Here is an 18,433-nt window from a genome sequence, read left to right as displayed (position 1 = left end):
CGGCGTTGTCTGTAGACACCTCCAAGGTCATGTGGCTGGCATGACTGCATGGAGCGCTGTTACCTTCCCGCCGGAGCGGTACCTATTGATCTACTCACATTGGCATGTTTTCGAACTGCTAGGTTGGCAGGAGCTGGGGCTAACAGCGGGCGCTCATTCAGCTCCCGGGATTTGAACTTGGCACCTTTTGGTCCGCAAGTTCAGCAGCTCAGCGCTTTAACACACTGTGCCACCGGGGGCCCTTGTAAAAGAGATTAAGGAACATTTAACTTGTTAAGGAACAGATAGTTAAGGGCCGGGCTGTGGCGCAACTGGCTAGTAACCAGCTGCAATAAATCACTATTGACCGAGAGGTCATGAGTTCGAAGCCCCCGACCATTAAATAGCCCGGCTTGCTGTTGACCTATGCAGCCCCGAAAGACAGTTGCATCTGTCAAGTAGGGAAATTTAGGTACGCTGTAGGCGGGAGGCTAATTTAACTACAACATTATAAAACTGCCAGCAAAACACGAGGAAAGGAATGAGGAAGTACAGCCACTAGTGGACAGTGAAGCAACAGCTCCCCCTGTGGCCGGAATCGTGAAGCTGGAAAAAAATGTTAAATGCCTCTGTGTCTGTCTATATATGTTGTTTGTCTGTTGGCATTGAATGTTTGCCATATATGTGTTTATTGTAATCCGCCCTGAGTCCCCTTCGGGGTGAGAAGGGCGGAATATAAATACTATGAATAAATAAATGTAAATAAATAGTTAATAGTTAAGGAACACGCTTGGGAGAATAGATCTTTTCCCCCTCTCTGCATATAAAGCCAACCACATCAACTGCTTCTGTTTCTTGTTTAAGGGGGAATTAAATATCCATTGGAAGGCGTGTGTCTGCATGTTCCTATGCATGCCTACATGTCTTAAAGAATTTACCAGAAACCACAGTGTCTTTGGAAATCTCCCCAGGCTTATATAAATATGTATTTAGAATCAACTAAATATATGCAAGGGATTTTTAGCATCTGAAAGATGCTTTGCTTCACTGGCTGCAGATGAAAAAAGGAAGAAAATAAAATTTAAAAGAGTGATGCTACAGGTTTCTGGTACATTGTGCTTTGGCTCATATTCTGTTGCTTCTAAGTCCCCAAACAGTAATACTGGTGCTATGTGTATTTTTACCATATAAACCAGGAATCACTTAAGTGGCAACTTGGGGACAATATTTGCCCAAAGGAAAAAAAAATTCCATCCCACTCCTGGCGGCCTAATCAAATTTTAATCAGAATATAGAAAAACATTTGCCTATGAAAGAGAGAGTGATTTGGATTAAGTTCTTGTCACTTCTGAGTTCTGTTGGAATGGATACATAGATTATGACCATATTCAATGCTGTCCTTACACTGTTGCAGTTTTCCTCCCCACTAAACAAATGGTTAGAAGCTACTCATTATATTGATGACTGGTGTTGCTTGTTCTATTATTCTTAGATATGGTGGGTTATTGGAGATATATATATTTAAAATGAACCTGATTGGTATGGAACGTTGTACTTCTGGCGGAGAAGAGATGCATAAACAACCTTAACTAGACGTGATATTTGGCACTTTAAATGGTACATGTTTCCTTTTAATATTTAAGTGTTCAATTTTGTATGGAAATGATACACTTGGGAGCATGCGTTCCATACTCAGAAGGTCCTTCTACAATCACAATGGACTACCCGAAGCCCTTAATCTTATGTCATCTGCCCTTGCATGCCAACTACGGATAGAAATCTTTTAATGCATTTCTCATTGACTACAGCAACTACTGTATATGCTCGAAGATAAGCCAAGTTTTTCAGCCCTTTTTATCAGCTGAAAAAGCCTCCCCCGACTTATAATCGGGTCAAGGTCAAGCCTGGCAGCAGAGCCTGGAGGCCATTGCTTGCAATTAATGATATATTTCTCTCTCATCTTACCTTCCCTTATCAGTATTTACATTTCCAAAGCCTCCCTTGCTCTTAACCAAGGGAATGTTTTGAAAAGGAAAATAAGCCCTTGCAAGTCAGGAAGAAGACCCCATTAATCTTATAAAAGCAATTGTCCCTGAAATATGTGTTAATTTCTGCTACAGATATGTGGGCACTTCCCCTTGCAAGCCTTTGCAATACCTATGTAATAATAATAATAATAATAATAATAATAATAATAATAATAATAATAATTTTATTTTTGTACCCCGCCACCATCTCCCCAGAGGGACTTGGGGTGGCTTACAGATATAAAACCAGCATACAGTATACAGTTATTACAAAAACACACAAATAAATTTAAAAGGCATTAAAAATCACAATCATTATAAAACACATGAAAAACACAGCAATAAAAACATAAAATGAGCTGGGCAAAGTGCACTGAGTGGAACTTGTAAACAAGAAGGAAGATTAAGGTGCCTAATGTACCTAAATATTTGTATCACTCTATATATATTAATTTTATATATGAATTTCCCCTCATATGTTTGCAAGTCTTTGCAAGTCCTATATACATATATATATCTAGAGATTTCCATATAACTGTATGTATCTATGTGTATACATTATTTTTATATATGAATTTTTGCCTCACATGTTTGCAAGTCTTTGCAAATCCTATGCAGATATAATTATCTATATATAGAGAGATATATATGAATATAGATATATAGGGCTTGCAAATACTACAGGGGAAATGCACACACACAGAGACAGATTTCTAGATAGATGCCGGAGGGAAATGCACATATATAGAGAGGATTTGCAAATGTTTCAGGGGAAAATGCATATGTGAAATTAGTATATATAATTATATATCTATTTAGCTCTGCATTGTTTATATAGGCATTAAATGTTGCCTGTTACTATGTTGGAAGCCAGCCTGAGTCCCCATGGGGAGATAGGGCGGAGTACAAATGAAGTTTTATTGTTGTTGTTGTTGTTAAGTTATTGTTAATACCATATTGTTTTTGTTGACCCTACTTTTCCACTTACAGAGCTAGTTTACTGTTTTTTTTCTTTGAAATACGGTAAATATTCAAAAATATTTAACTTGCTGATGCCTCAGTTAATGTAATTTTATTGGTATCTATTTTTATTTTGAAATTTACCGTTAGCTGCTGCATTTCCCACCCTTGGCTTATACTCGAGTCAAGAAGTTTTCCCAGTTTTTTATGGTAAAATTAGGTATCTCGGCTTATATTCGGGTCGGCTTATATTCGAGTATGTACAGTATTACAGCTGAGAAAAAGCAGTTGTTTCTCAACTGTTAATTCTCCAGATGGTTTGAGAAATAATAATAATGATCTCTCATTAGAATATGAGCACAACTGATTCCCAACCCATTGTTACTCCTATCACATACCCCATACAGATGAATATGTTTGTGTATGTGTGCCTTGAATTTGCATGCCGACTTTTGGTGACCTCATGAATTTCATAGGATTTTCTTAGGCAAGGGATCCTTAAAGGAGTTTTTACTCTGAAATATAGTCCACAGTACTTGGTATTCATGGTTGGTCAACTTGTACAGATACACCTTAGTTAATGAAGCATATATGTTCCTGGGAATCATTTATTCAACTGAAAAATCTGGTCCCAGAAACATAAATAATATGGGAAAAAATAGGGATACGTCCTGGAATACAAAAACAATGAGCTGTTTGGAATATTTCAGTAGATTTTTTTATTCAAGGCTAAGAATACCCATATGTGAAGTGAAACACCAGGTCAGGTCAACCTTAGATAAATAAACATATATATATTTAAATATTTTAGAGTCCATTTCAAGACTTTGCCCATAATGCATTTTGATAAGTTCTTTTTCACCAGTCTCCACCTTATGCTTTCCTTTTTATTGGCCTAATGTATAGGACTATTATTTTTAACAAGCTGAAAGGTAAAACCAAGCTTGTTTACTCTCCCCTGTGGTCTATTTTTTTTTACTGTTCACACATCCTCAGCAAATGATTCTGGAGGCATGTGCTGTTGAAGGCAGGCACACATGGCTACAGTAGGATTGGCTAAATACCATTTTCCTAGTCCAGGCACAGTTTATTGCATTGCTTACTACATACATGCTGCTACAGCCCAAACATCTGTGCTTCTCCAACCTTCCTTCACCATCCTTCCAGAAGAAGGGCCGGGCTGTGGAGCAGTTGGCTAGTAACCAGCTGCAATAAATCACTACTGACCAAGAGGTCATGAGTTTGAAGCCCGGGTCGGGTTAAACTCCCAACCATTAAATAGCCCGGCTTGCTGTTTACCTAAGCAGCCCGAAAGACAGTTGCATCTGTCAATTAGGAAATTTAGGTACGCTTTATGCGGGAGGCTAATTTAACTATAAAACTGCCAGCAAGACGGAAAGGAATGAGGAAGTACAGTACTCGGTGTCACTAGTGGACGGTGAAGCAACAGCTCCCCCTGTGGCCGGAATCGAGCATACCCTCATGAAGCTGGAAATGTTAAATGTCTCTGTGTGTGTCTATACTGTATGTTGTTTGTCTGATGGCATTGTATGTTTGCCATATATATGTTCATTGTAATCCACCCTGAGTCCCCTTCGGGGTGAGAAGGGCGGAATATAAATATTGTACATAAATAAATAAATAAATAAATAAATAAGCATTTTCTGGCACTTTTAAGTAATGGAGGAGACATTCTCAGACCTACTGGGGACGGAGACTCACTGGTGGCCTTTATGAATCATCTGCCCAATGTCAGAAGCTTTGTGTGTATGCAAAGCTTCTTGCTATGGTAAATGACCAACTAGAAATTGCTAGAAGCAAGGTGACACAGTTCTGGGAACCAAGCAAAAGGAGTTAAGTGGAATATATAGAAATTATTATAAAACTCCAGGTTTGTGAGAAGGGATGGGGGTTAAATGTGAGCATTTTAATCTGCTGCCAGTCTTTTACTAAAAGTGTGTTGTCCATTTGGAAACCGGAATGTTTCCCACTTCATCACTCCTAGAGCCCGGATGTGTCAAGTGGGATTTTGTTCCTACGAGGACCCAAAGAGATTGTGGAAACATTGCAACTCTGCATTTCTAGGAGGGGGTGGGTGCTGCTGACCCAATTTGCGGGAGGCTAAGAGTCTCTAATCTTCAGTGTCTCTCCACCGAGTGCCTTGGGACAGAAGCAGCCTGAGACACAGACATGATGCATTGTTGTTGTTATAAAAGCCCGCTCCTTGCTTTGAGCATGTTTTCAAAGATAATCCATTCCTTTCTTTGGCTATCGAAGAAATGAGGATCTCCTTCCTGAAAGCGCTTTTCTATTCCAAGGTAGCTGTCGCTTTTGTTTACTTAAGCACTTTTTATGCAAAGACCCTGAAAAGCTTCTTTACAAACACGGTGCTGAACAATATCCCTCGGAAGCGGAGGAAGTGCTGGAGCTGAAACAGACAGGGACTTTCAGCACATGGACAATGCGCTCATTTTCAAACCCTTTTGGCAAAGTGTCAGATGCAGACGCAGGCCCAAAGAAAATATTAGTTGGTCTGCTTGTTCACTTTTGGGGTTTCCCATTCTTGAAAAATGGGGGTGTAATGTAACATCACTGAGTAATCACAAAGAACAAGCTGGACTTAATATGTGGGTAGTTAAGTTAGTCTCTTGTCTTCACTTAGGTAACTATATCTGAATTGGGTCAGGTGCTTCTTGTTTTTTGTTTTACCTGGTCAAAGAGACAGAGCAAATTTCTCATTTCACTTCCTGACTAATATATAATTTAAACCAGGAATGACAACTGCTCAGGGTTCAATTTCCAGATCACTCGGCAAAGCACTGTCCCTTACATCAAGCTCAAATATCTGCATTTTCTTCTGCATCTCACTGTAAAGTGGCAACAGAAAGAGATATTGTATACCTTCCTGTCATTATTTTGAATTGGTCATCCACATTTGCAGGCTTAACTTTTTATGGATTTAATTATTTATGGATTTGATGACGATTAATATCTTCTATCTAGGGATCGGGGGGCCCTGATGGCACAGTGTGTTAAAGCGCTGAGCTGCTGAACTTGCGGACCAAAAGGTCCCAGGTTCAAATCCCGGGAGTGGAATGAGCACCCGCTGTTAGCCCCAGCTCCTGCCAACCTAGCAGGTCAAAAACATGCAAATGTGAGTAGATCAATAGGTACTGCTCCGGCGGGATGATAACAGCGCTCCATGCAGTCATGCTGGCCACATGACCTTGGAGGTGTCTATGGACAATGCCGGCTCTTCAGCTTAGAAATGGAGATGAACACCAACCCCCAGAGTCGGTCATGACTGGACTTAACGTCAGGGGAAACCTTTACCTTTACTATCTAGGGATCTCATAGTCATCCAATGTAACTTTTAAAGTCAACCTGTGGTGAACATTGACAATACATGGAGAACATTGAGGTTCCTAGATATGTGTCCTCTCAGAAGAAAAAAAAAACTTCTTAAAATTCATGTTTTTTTTCCACATTAGTAAAATCATGTGTCCTTAGCCATTGTAAAAGTGGAAGGTCTACTGTATTTGGAAAAACATTTCCACGTTTGAGCACATAATAAAAGATAATCTTTTTTCTGATGGGTTTGTACACTTGACTTGGAAATGGTTTTTGGCCATGTTTTTATATGTTTGGGGGATTTTCTACATAGTTTTCAGGCAAAAAACCTTTGAAAATCAAACATTATTTTAAGTGTTGGGAGACTTGGTGAAGTGGCATTTGAGGGGCTTCATGTAGTGCTCAGGCCACATTTGGCCTGTTTTTCATCTACATTTTTCATGTTGCTAAATAGGCAAAGGTAAAGATTTCCCCTGGCGTTAAGTCCAGTCATGTCTCACTCTGGGGGTTGGTGCTCATCTCCATTTCTAAGCCGAAGAGCCGGTGTTGTCCATAGACACCATCAAGGTCATGTGGCCGGCATGACTGCATGGAGCTCCGTTACCTTCCCGCTGGAGCGGTACCTATTGATCTACTCACATTGGCATGTTTTCGAACTGCTAGGTTGGCAGGAGCTGGGGCTAACAGCGGGCGCTCATTCAGCTCCCGGGATTTGAACCTGGCACCTTTCGGTCTGCAAGTTCAGCAGCTCAGCGCTTTAACACACTTCACCACTGGGGCTCCCTCATTGCTAAATAATCCCTATTAAATTAGAAGTGCCGAACATTACTAATTTGACCACTACATGACGAATGTGACCAGTAAAATTGTGCTTCTAATATTGCAGGATGATTTCATTCGTCCTACTACTTTCTTTTTCTGGTTCTGTATATTGTGTATTCCCTTCTGGATTCCAGGAGAATTTCAAAAAAATGATGACAGAATGGGAGCATGCTCACTTGCTCCAGCATTCAACCCCCTCCCGAGTTCATTTTATGTTTTCCACTTCCAATTTGTATTTCTGTTGTGAATGCATGTATTGATGAAGCAGTGGGGGGAGATAAACCTATATTTTTAAAAGAGAGGAAGAGAGAGAAGCGAGCATGGTATAACTGAGCCCAATTAGACTGAGATTCTTGCCCCACTTCACTCTGCTATATTTCACTGATACTTGCATGTGCTATGATATATTACAACAGAGAAAGAGAATCTACACAATTCTATCAATATGGCTTTAGGGGTTTTGTTCTCTTTTGTTTTCTTATTTTTATTTGCTTTTATTTTCCTAGAAAACGTGTGTTGGTAATTCTATAAGCGAAAGGAAGGGAAGATGGGTGTAGATGAGCTGAATGAGCCAAGAGCTATGGCAAGCAGTATGTACGGTATGTTCTGAACAACATCTGGTAAACAATGGAAAAATCCTAATGCTTCATTTCTAATTCATAAAGAAAACCAAGAGATTCAGAATGACAAAATCAGTGGAAAATTCTGGAAACATGATTAACCATATCACAGTAGTCTAAAAAATTGTATTCTACCAGGACTTCCCATTCAATTCGCCAATGTATAACTTGAACCTCGAATGTGATATTCTTCAAGAACTTTCTCTGACCCATTAGGAGAACTGGTTGCAACTTCATATTGTGGCCAATCATTTGCCATATCATGAATTTAGAATAGAAAATACTTAAGAATGGGATGCAACATTGCTTTAGAGCACTACAATTAAGGTCATTTAAATTGAACCCATTTAAATGACATGTCAGGGTGGACAATACATATCAAGCTACCCACATCACAGTAGTCTAAAAATTGTATTCTTCAGGACCCCTCACACAATTCACCAATGATAACTTGAACCTTGAATGTGAAATTCTTCAAGAACTTTCTCTGACCCATTAGGAGACTCTGAACTGGCTGCCACTTCATATTGTGGCCAATCATCTGCCATATCATGAATTTAGAATAGAAAATACTCAAGAATGGGACGCAACATTGCTTTAGAGCACTACAATTAAGGCCATTTAAATTGAACCCATTTACAATATGTATCAAGCTGGCACATGCTATCAATTCTTCTTTGCAGTTTCTGCTATTTTGTCAGAAGACACTCCTATCAGCCTCTTGTGGGTGTGGTGTGCTTAAATATATTTCTGCCTGATAAGTGGTGGTCATTTATGTATCAATCCATAGCCTATGGATTTTTCATTACACCTAAGAACCAACAACAACCTCACACAATACAAAAAAAATGAGATGACCATACTCCAAAAATCCCCACCAATGCCCAACTGAAGAAAACCCAACAATCTTGAATGTCTCTAGCTTTCTAATTACAAAAACATCACATCCCTTAGAATGTCCACAAAGAGGTATACAATGCCACAGAATATTTGTCATGTCTCCCTATACAATTCAAAACTCGCCTTGTCCCTCTCTCCTGGTTGCTTGTGCATGGGTTCCCCATCTCGACACTTCAGAAAAATATCTTACCTTTGCCAGAGAGATGCTTCCATGTGACTGTTGGTTCTGGTCTCCCAAATGCCAAGCACAAGAGGGTTACACTGCTGCCTTCATTAACTGCAATGTCTGATGTGATATTGATAATCTGGGGAGGAACTGCAACAAGAAACAATAGGAGGAAATCAGTACATGGTCAGCCCTTCTGTTGACGCTATTGATGGACCAATTCTTCTCTGCTCGTTTTTTGAAATCTGGAATGTCAAAAACATTACCGTCATTCAGCAGAGTCTGAGTGCCAAATTGGATCAAAAGCTGTGCAAATCTATTTTGCAACACCTGATACAATTTCTGTTGAGCGTAGGTGTCCAAACAAAAGGGGCAGTGGAGGTGAACCATGATGGACATACAGTAGAGTCTCACTTATCCAAGCTAAACGGGCCGGTAGAAGCTTGGATAAGCGAATATCTTGGATTATAAAGAGGGATTAAGGAAAAGCCTATTAAACGTCAAATTAGGTTATGATTTTACAAATTAAGCACTAAAACGTCATGTTATACAACAAATTTGACAGAAAAAGTAGTTCAATACGCAGTAATGTTATGTTGTAATTACTGTATTTACGAATTTAGCACCAAAATATCACGATATATTGAAAACATTGACTACAAAAATGCTTGGATTATCCAGAGGCTTGGATAAGCGAGGCTTGGATAAGTGAGACTCTGCTGTACTTCAAAAGACACAGCACAAATCACATTAATTTCATTTCAGTTTGGGCTCAGAATCCAGAAGGGGTTTAATTCACAACAGATAATGGCATGAATTTGGCACCATGTTTCTGATGTCCAATCCTGATTTCTTTCTTTGGAATTCTTTCCCATCCCTAGCTAGTGTAGGAACACTATAAAGTTGGCCATCCATATCTGTGGGAAATTGGTTTCAGGGTCTGTCACAGATACCAAAATATGTGGATGCTCAAGTTCCTTATATAAAATGTTGAGTGCTGAGAGTTGCATATCAGTGAGCATTTCCTGAAAACAACCACAGGCCAACAAACCATGCATGAGCTGGCTCATGCGTTAGCGAACCACAAACAATGCCATCCTGATTGCTCCAGCTAAGTCACTTTGTTGATTTTCAAATATTTCAAATATTAAACCACAGTTGCCTAGATTTGGGGACATGGAATCAGTGGATATGGAGGACCTACTGTTTACTGAAAATGTGTTGCAAAGTACAGTAGAGTTCTGGTTAACCGACTTCCGGTTAACCGACACTCCGTATTATCCGACGTCCCAGGCCCCTTGGGAGGCGCTCATGCATGTTGCTAGGTAGCTTGCTATCTACCTAGCAACGCGCACAGGCACCTCCCAAGAGGCAGGGCGGCGAGCAGAGAAGCACCCGTGCACGTTGCTAGGTAGATAGCAAGCTACCTAGCAACACGCACATGCGCTTCGCTAAGCCGAGTGCTCGCCGCTCTGCCCCTTGGGAGGCGCCTGTGCGCGTTGCTAGGTAGATAGCAAGCTACCTAGCAACGCGCGCAGGCGCTTCCCAAGGGGCGCAGTGGTGAGCACTCGGCTTAGCGAAGCGCCTGTGCGTGTTGCTAGGTAGCTTGTTATCTACCTAGCAACGCGCAGGGCACCTCCCAAGAGGCGGAGCAGAAGCGCTCCTGCACGTTGCTAGGTAGCTTGCTATCTACCTAGCAACGTGCACGGGACACTTCCTTCAACCAGCTTGCTGGATAATAGGGCCTCCCTATTATCCGTCAGATCCAGTTATTCGACATTCGGTCCGCCCGTTTATGTCGAATAACTGGGACTCTATTGTAGTAGATACATCAATACATGACATTTCTGGAACTACTACATTCCATGGTTGAGCAAATGATGAGCACTGTTTCCATCATCCCCAGGCTTAGGTCTGCTTGTTTTATTTCTAGGAGTAGCCACTTTCATAGAATCGTAGAGACCTCACGGGCCATCCAGTCCAACCCCCTGCAAGAAGCAGGAAAATCTCATTCAAAGCACCCCCGACAGATGGCCATCCAGCCATAGAGTAGGGTTCTTTGCTACTTTCTTGAGATCATATAAGGAAGAGAAATTTTGGGAAAGAGTGTACAAAGATGTCCCAAATTAAGTGCAGATATCAGAGCTAGTTCATTCTAGGTTTCCTCATGGCACTAAAGCAGCATGAATAAGGTGATAGATCCTCCCATGGCTATCCCATCCTCATTTTATTTTCATTGAACCTTAAACATCCTTTTAAAATCTCAACAAAATCATTAAAATTAAGAGGATCTACTTAAATGTAAATATTTTATTTGCTTGCTTATTTAAATTATTTATAAACCATCTTTTACCTCTCTGATTTCAGTATACAACAATACTTAAAACTGAACACACATAATAAAACAGTGAACAACAATGATCTTGATAAGATTAAGATGCACAGTTAAAATCAGATGGCATTGTGTACACTATTGCCCTAACAAACGAAAGCTATTTATAAAAACTACAAGAAACCACTCAAGAATAGGCACACAAGAATGCATACAGAGGGAAAGAAACATCACTATGTCATAAATAAATGTATATGTTGCATGAAATATATATGAACACGAAATGGACAACATGTGTCTATGCATTTGAGAAGGAGGAAGGGCTTCATGTTTTACATGTCACCCATCAATTTTTATTTAGCTTATCACACTCAGGTGCCAAGATATTTTAAGAACGAGCAGTAAAAGTAGGATTTGCTGCTATCTGCATAACTTCAACTCTCTGTTTTCCTAGCCCCCATCTTGGTTTTGTTGTTGTTTTTGTTTTGCAGTCATGTAAGAATATGGATAAGAATAAGATTCATCCAGATGAAGTCTCTATAAACTCTAGAAAGAATATCCAGCGGTGAAGAATGTTGGGCATCCAATAACATTTGGCAAGGTACATGATTGTGACCAAATATTGAGGCCATGTCTATCTTGAGCTAAGAGGAATTTTATCCTCCCCTGGATCTTTGTGGGCCATACAGACCTTCAGAGCCCTGTACCTTGCCCAAATGTTTCCAAAATGACAAATTACCATATATACTAAAGTATAAGCCGACCCAAATATGAGCCAAGGCACCTAATTTTACCACAAAAAAACTGGGAAAACATTGACTCCAGTATAAGCCGAGGGTGGTAAATTTCAGAAATAAAAACAGATACAGTAGAGTCTCACTTATCCAACATAAACGGGCTGGCAGAATGTTGGATAAGCGAATATGTTGGATAATAAGGAGGGATTAAGGAAAAGCCTATTAAACATCAAATTAGGTTATGATTTTACAAATTAAGCACCAAAACATCATGTTATACAACAAATTTGACAGAAAAAGTAGTTCAATACGCAATAATGCTATGTAGTAATTACTGTATTTACTAATTTAGCACCAAAATATCACGATATATTGAAAACATAGACTACAAAAATACGTTGGATAATCCAGAATGTTGGATAAGCGAATGTTGGATAAGTGAGACTCTACTGTACCAATAAAATTACATTAATTGAGGCATCAGTAGGTTAAATGTTTTTGAATACAGCAGAGTCTCACTTATCCAACATAAACGGGCCGGCAGAATGTTGGATAAGCGAATATGTTGGATAATAAGGAGGGATTAAGAAAAAGCCTATTAAACATCAAAATAGGTTATGATTTTACAAATTAAGCACCAAAACATCGTGTTATACAACAAATTTGACAGAAAAAGTAGTTCATTACACATTAATGCTATGTAGTAATTACTGTATTTACGAATTTAGCACCAAAATATCACAATGCATTGAAAACACTGACTACAAAAATGCGTTGGATAAGTGAGTGTTGGATAAGTGAGACTGTACTGTATGTATTTACATAAAGCTCAAATTTAAGATAAGACTTAAATCATTATTCTCATCTTCTTTAATGTAAATGTGCTTATGTAGCCTTTTAATTATAACAGAGTAAAATAATACATGTAACAATAATAATAATAATACAGGAAAATAATACAAGTAATAATAAATAGAGTAAAATGATAAATGCAATAATAATAATAAGATCAGTGAAATAAATGTATTATTAATAATAATAATAATAATAATAATAATAATAATAATAATAATAATAGAGTAAAATAAATGTAATAGTAGCAACAATAATAGAGAAAAATAATACATGTAATAATACCAATAATAATAGAGAAAAATAATAAATGTTCCATATATTCTCAAGTATAAGCTGACCCAAATGTAAGCCAACCGGGACCCTCACCCGAGTATAATTATAAGCCGAGAGGGGCTATTTCAGTCTTTAAAAAAGAGCTGAAAAACTAGGCTTATACTTGAGTATATACAGTATACTCTCCAGAGACTCCCCAAAGGAACATGATTTTGTTTTTGTTTGGAAGCATGCCCGCCAAAGAAAACACCAGAACTTGCAGGTACGTACCATAGATTGTTGTACATGGAAATAATGGTAGTAACACAAAATTCTTGATAAGATTCATAGTTTGTTTGGTTATGCTGGTTTGTGATGACAACTACTGTACAGTATATAATAAATGTTCATTTTTTTTCTTCAACAATAAATGTGAATTCTTCTTCATGGAAAAGTAAGACATCACCTGAACATCTTTGGGAGCAAAAATTAATATAAGACACTGTCTTATTTTCGGGAAAACAAGGTACGGGAATGATGAAAAAATATAGTCAGATATATCTAGAAGGCACTATGCTGTGAATGGATGGTCTAGATTATATAGATTCTGTGGTACAATTCTGGAAAATAGCATGTAGCTATGAATGTAGAAAATTGGTTCCAATTGTCTCTCTCCTGTTCCTTCTACTTCGCTCCACCCCAATAATACACCCTTTGTTTAAACTGGAAAAAAGAGAGATTGGGAAGGAGAGATAATTTCAAACTATCTCAACATCTCTGAGAAATACGTAGAAAGAGTAAAAAAATACTTTAGTTTTCAATCTATTACTTTGGCAATATAATGCAGAGCAGATTTAAAGGACAGCTTGAAGCCTTGTGGAAAGATGAAAAACAACCTATGGAGAGGAATGATTCAGCCTTTTTGAATCTACATTTCCCTTATATTTCTGTTCACTGGGTCTTTATTACAAAGGACATGGGCGTGAAAACATGTTCTTGAAGGATTCATCTGTGTCTCTACTCTTTATTCCCCACCTGAATCATAATCTCTTGTTTGTGCCTTCACAGTTGGTTGCTATGGAAGTTATTATGTCCTTGGTATCTCACTTTCGCATCGCAACGACTGTAAAAGGAATAAGAATCTGGTTCAAGGAGAAGGTGGGTCCCCTTCTAGGCTCAGAGTAAGGTCCATCCCTGGAAATGCATCAAGAGCTCCACAAGAGCGAAGGGCTTTTTTTCGGTGTATATTCAAATGAAGGAGATTATCCAGGATTACAAGAGCAGACATGGAAGATAAAGTCTGCCATCACCGCAGGCAAGGTGAGCAGCTAGCCAGCTCTAACAGGGGATGTAAGACAAAACAAACGCAACAGCAGCCACTTCCTCCTGATGAGGAGGATTAGACTTGGCTTTCAGGTGTGACCCTCTTTTAAAGGGACACAAGCTAAAGAACTGCACTTTAGCACTGAGGCCCGTATCTCCATAGAGAAAATAAGGAATGTCCCACGTAAGTTCAGAAAATGGCCCATCTACTAGTGGCACTTCAAGCAGTGAGTCAAAAAAAATAGATAAGGGAGGAGAAAACCTCACAGTTCTTGCCTCTTGGCATGGCAATTTGGAAGGTTGAAGAACCAAATGTTTCACTCTTTGAGGGTGTTCCTCTCTCTATTGCAATATTCTATCTTTCTCTGGAATCCCTCATTTTCTATATTGAGGGGTGTCACATGCTCCACAGACAGTCTCAACACTGTTTCGGATCCTCCACCCATTTGCTAAGAAAGAAAGGGAAGATCTGAGCTGTTTCGAAAAGACATCTATTTTCTCTCTTAGGGAAGAGGGATCAGCTAGTTGGATTACAAACTCAGAATCTCCAAGGCCAAATCAGCATGAGTTGTAGTCCAAAAAGGTGATTTTTTTAATAAATAGACAAATAATAGACAATGAGATTTCTCCCCTGCAAAACTAAGCTAAAGTTGGCCAGAGATAATTTCCCCTTCCCACCTGCAAATTTGGGGTATTAATTTTCATTAAGACCCCAAACGTCATTTTACGCATATCAGTAAAAATAAGGATTCTGTTATAGAAATATTTCCTGGAACCTGAGCATGTGCATTTGACATTACGTATCCTTTTTTTTCCAGAAAGTAGTTTGTTCTGGATTAGTCTCCTGTTACTTTTGTTTAGGAGCCCCGGTGGCGAAGTGCGTTAAAGCGCTGAGCTGCTGAACTTGCAAACCGAAAGGTTCCAGATTCAAATCCCGGGAGCGGAATGAGCACCCGTTGTTAGCCCCAGTTCCTGCCAACCTAGCAGTTCGAAAACATGCCAATGTGAGTAGATTAATAGGTATCGCTCTGGCAGGAAGGTAACGGCGCTCCATGCAGTCATGCCGGCCACATGACCTTGGAGGTGTCTACGGACAACGCTGGCTCTTGGGTTTAGAAATGGAGATGAACACCAACCCCCAGAGTTAGACATGACTGGACTTAACGTCAGGGGAAACCTTCACCTTTTTACTTTTGTTCAAAACATGATATGAAATTGCGTAATACATCACACACTATTACAGAGAGGCCTGAACTTGGATTTCACCCTGGAGAATGTGAGTTCACACAATGTTGCTCTGCTGAAGATTGGAACTGAATGCCAGGAAATCTTTCCAGGGTTAACCTCAGCTTTTGTGTAAGTCTTTTCTCAATGAAATCAACCAAGTGCATTGTTTAGTCTTTGGTAATAATATTAAGAACATAAGTATAAGATGTATTGTATTATAGCATTTGTATTATTGTTTCATGGTTGTATGGTAGCTTTAATATCATTTGATACTGATCCCCAATCAAAAGTGGGCCAAATGCAGCACCATGTTGATATAGTAGGTGCAAAATGATAGCATTGACCCTCAAATAAATATTCTGTGCACCCAGTCATTTGTTCGCCTTGTATGGGAGGGCAATGTCCTCTTTTTATCCCTGTCTGTAGCTATACCCCTAAAACATTGATCTGCGATAATTAAACTATCTTTTGTTCACTGTGATCTTTGCACGATTCTATATATGGATCTTTATAACAAGCAAAATGAAGACCCAATGAGGCAACATCTCTGGAAACTGTAATGCTGTCAATGCTTTTATATCCACAGCAAATCCAGCTCTACCTGCATTTCTGGGCTTCGGCTCCTGAAATGCCCTCTCCTGAATGCCCCCACTTAGATAACACATTATATCATGTCATGTCAGATCCAATAACGTTCTATTTATGAGTGCTTCTCTCCACTACATTGTATTTTGTGAGGAGAGATGATAGGGAATGAGTACAAATTATTATGAATTGCTAGGATATAAATACACACCATGATTCTCGTGACATCACAAACCACTCAAGCTGTGCTTTGGTGGTTTATAACAATTGTTTCCAGAGCATCTCTCAGCAGGAGTATTTATAGCCTTATTCACTGCTTCTCTCCTCCTGGCATTTGTGACGTAGACCTGTTTTGCTTAGGGAGGCTTGTGAAATTCTTGAATCTTGCATCTAGGTTCTGAACATCATGGACTCAGTTGTGCAAGAGTACTACAGAATCACTTCTTTATTCTATCATCCTCCCTTTTTCTTTTGGCTGGAAATGGATCTTCATCTACTACAGATCCCCAATCCCCATTGCTGCCCTGATCTTCATGCGATCACTCTATCAAAGCTTCAAGCCCTGGTTCCCCTTTAGTTCCAGTTGTCCTGAGGCACATCTACACTGATCACTTAATCCAGAGTGGAACTAGAATAGAAAGAAGCAGTTTTAATGTGTGGATGATTATGTTGAAAGTCCTGGAACTGATTCAGGAGATGGGGTGTGCTGACACATACTACACACACTAAACTTGAACTGATTTTTTAAAGAACTGAATGCACATTTGTGGATCAGTGCAGAGTTCCAGGTGTCAACACAGAGATTTAGTCTGTGGAGTCACTTTCACCAAGCAGTGTAGTTTATGTGATCAAGTCCTGATACACTTTGCTTATCATGGTTTACAGTTCTTAAAGAGCACTGCAGTTTGCATTGTATAAGGTAACTAGCTGTGCCCGGCCACGCGTTGCTGTGGTGAAGTATGGTGGTATGGGAAATAAAGTATTGAGGAATTGGTGGTAGTTAAGGTAAAGGGTCCCCTGGGCTGAGTGGGTTGCTAAGAGACCAAGTGAGCGGAGCTTAGTCTTCTAACTGGCAGCTATTGGATAAAAACAATTATTCCTCTCCCTCTAATTAGGACTTTATTTTTCTTTTCTTTTTGTTGTATCAACCTAGAGGCATGGATGAGGGGTTGTGCTATCAATTTTTGAGTTTGTGGGGTGTTTACTTTTGTTGTTTTGTCCGCTGCCGTGATACCATCACTCTTTTATATATAGGGTAAAGGTAAAGGTTTCCCCTGACGTTAAGTCCAGTCATGTCTGACTCTGGGGTGTGGTGCTCATCTCCATTTCTAAGCTGAAGAGTCGGCATTGTCTGTAGACACCTCCAAGGTCATGTGGCCGGCATGACTGCATGGAGCGCTGTTACCTTCCCGCCAGAGCGGTACCTATTCATCTACTCACATTGGTATGTTTTATTTATTTATTTATTTATTTACAGTATTTATATTCCGCCCTTCTCACGTTGAAGGGGACTCAGGGCGGATCACATTATGTACATATAGGGCAAACATTCAATGCCCATAAACACATCGAACCGAGACAGAGACAACAGACAGACGCAGAGACAATTTAACTTTCTCCTGAGGGGATGTTCGATTCTGGCCACAGGGGGGAACAGCTGCTTCATCATCCAGTCTGATGGCACTTTCTCATTCCAACGTTGTAAATTAGTTAAACTTGCCTCCCCACTTTTATAACTGGTACCTTATTTCCTACTTGATAGATGCAACTATCTTTCGGGTTGCTAGGTCAGCAACGAGCAGGGGCTATATTTTATTTTTAATTGACGGGTGCTCACCCTGCCACGGGCTGGCCTTGAACTCATGACCTCATGGTCAGAGTGATTTATTGCAGCAGCTGTTTACCAGCCTGTGCCACAGCCCGGCCCCTAGCATGTTTTTAAACTGCTAGGTTGGCAGAAGCTGGAGCAACAGCAGGTGCTCACTCCACTCCCAGGATTTGAACCTGGGACCTTTCGGTCTGCAAGTTCTGCAGCTCAGTGCTTTAACACACTTTGCCACCTTTAAACTGCATTAAATGGTCAGTGTAGAAGTACCCAATTTAGACGCAGTTACAGTCAACTCCGTAAGGGGGGAAAGGGAATGGATCAATGGGAGGGGGATAGATATGTATAGCTGCCTGGCAACCACCCCTGCACATCTTCCTGTTTCTCCCACCCACTCCTGCTCTTTCCTAAAATAAGGCTTCCTGCAGTGGAGGAGACAGAGGTACAAGCGAAGAAGGCAAGTAGTGAGTGT

At 39.8% G+C, this 18,433-nt stretch overlaps 1 protein-coding gene across 4 annotated transcripts in view; it reads right to left on the bottom strand.

Moving 5' to 3' along the window:
• opcml (opioid binding protein/cell adhesion molecule like) overlaps window positions 1-18,433 on the bottom strand; it is a 934,533-nt gene that overhangs the window by 114,076 nt on the left and 802,024 nt on the right. For all 4 annotated transcript variants that reach the window (XM_062961394.1, XM_062961393.1, XM_062961395.1 and 1 more), the window contains one exon: window positions 8,850-8,975. In XM_062961394.1, the coding sequence (XP_062817464.1) occupies window positions 8,850-8,975 (126 nt within the window). The remainder of the gene's footprint in view (window positions 1-8,849; window positions 8,976-18,433) is intronic.

The sequence above is a fragment of the Anolis carolinensis genome, unplaced genomic scaffold (genome assembly GCF_035594765.1).
Source record: "Anolis carolinensis isolate JA03-04 unplaced genomic scaffold, rAnoCar3.1.pri scaffold_8, whole genome shotgun sequence".
NCBI lineage: Eukaryota > Metazoa > Chordata > Lepidosauria > Squamata > Dactyloidae > Anolis > Anolis carolinensis.
The sequence above is the reverse complement of the archived record's forward strand: the minus strand, read 5'-3'. Positions and strand labels throughout refer to the sequence as shown.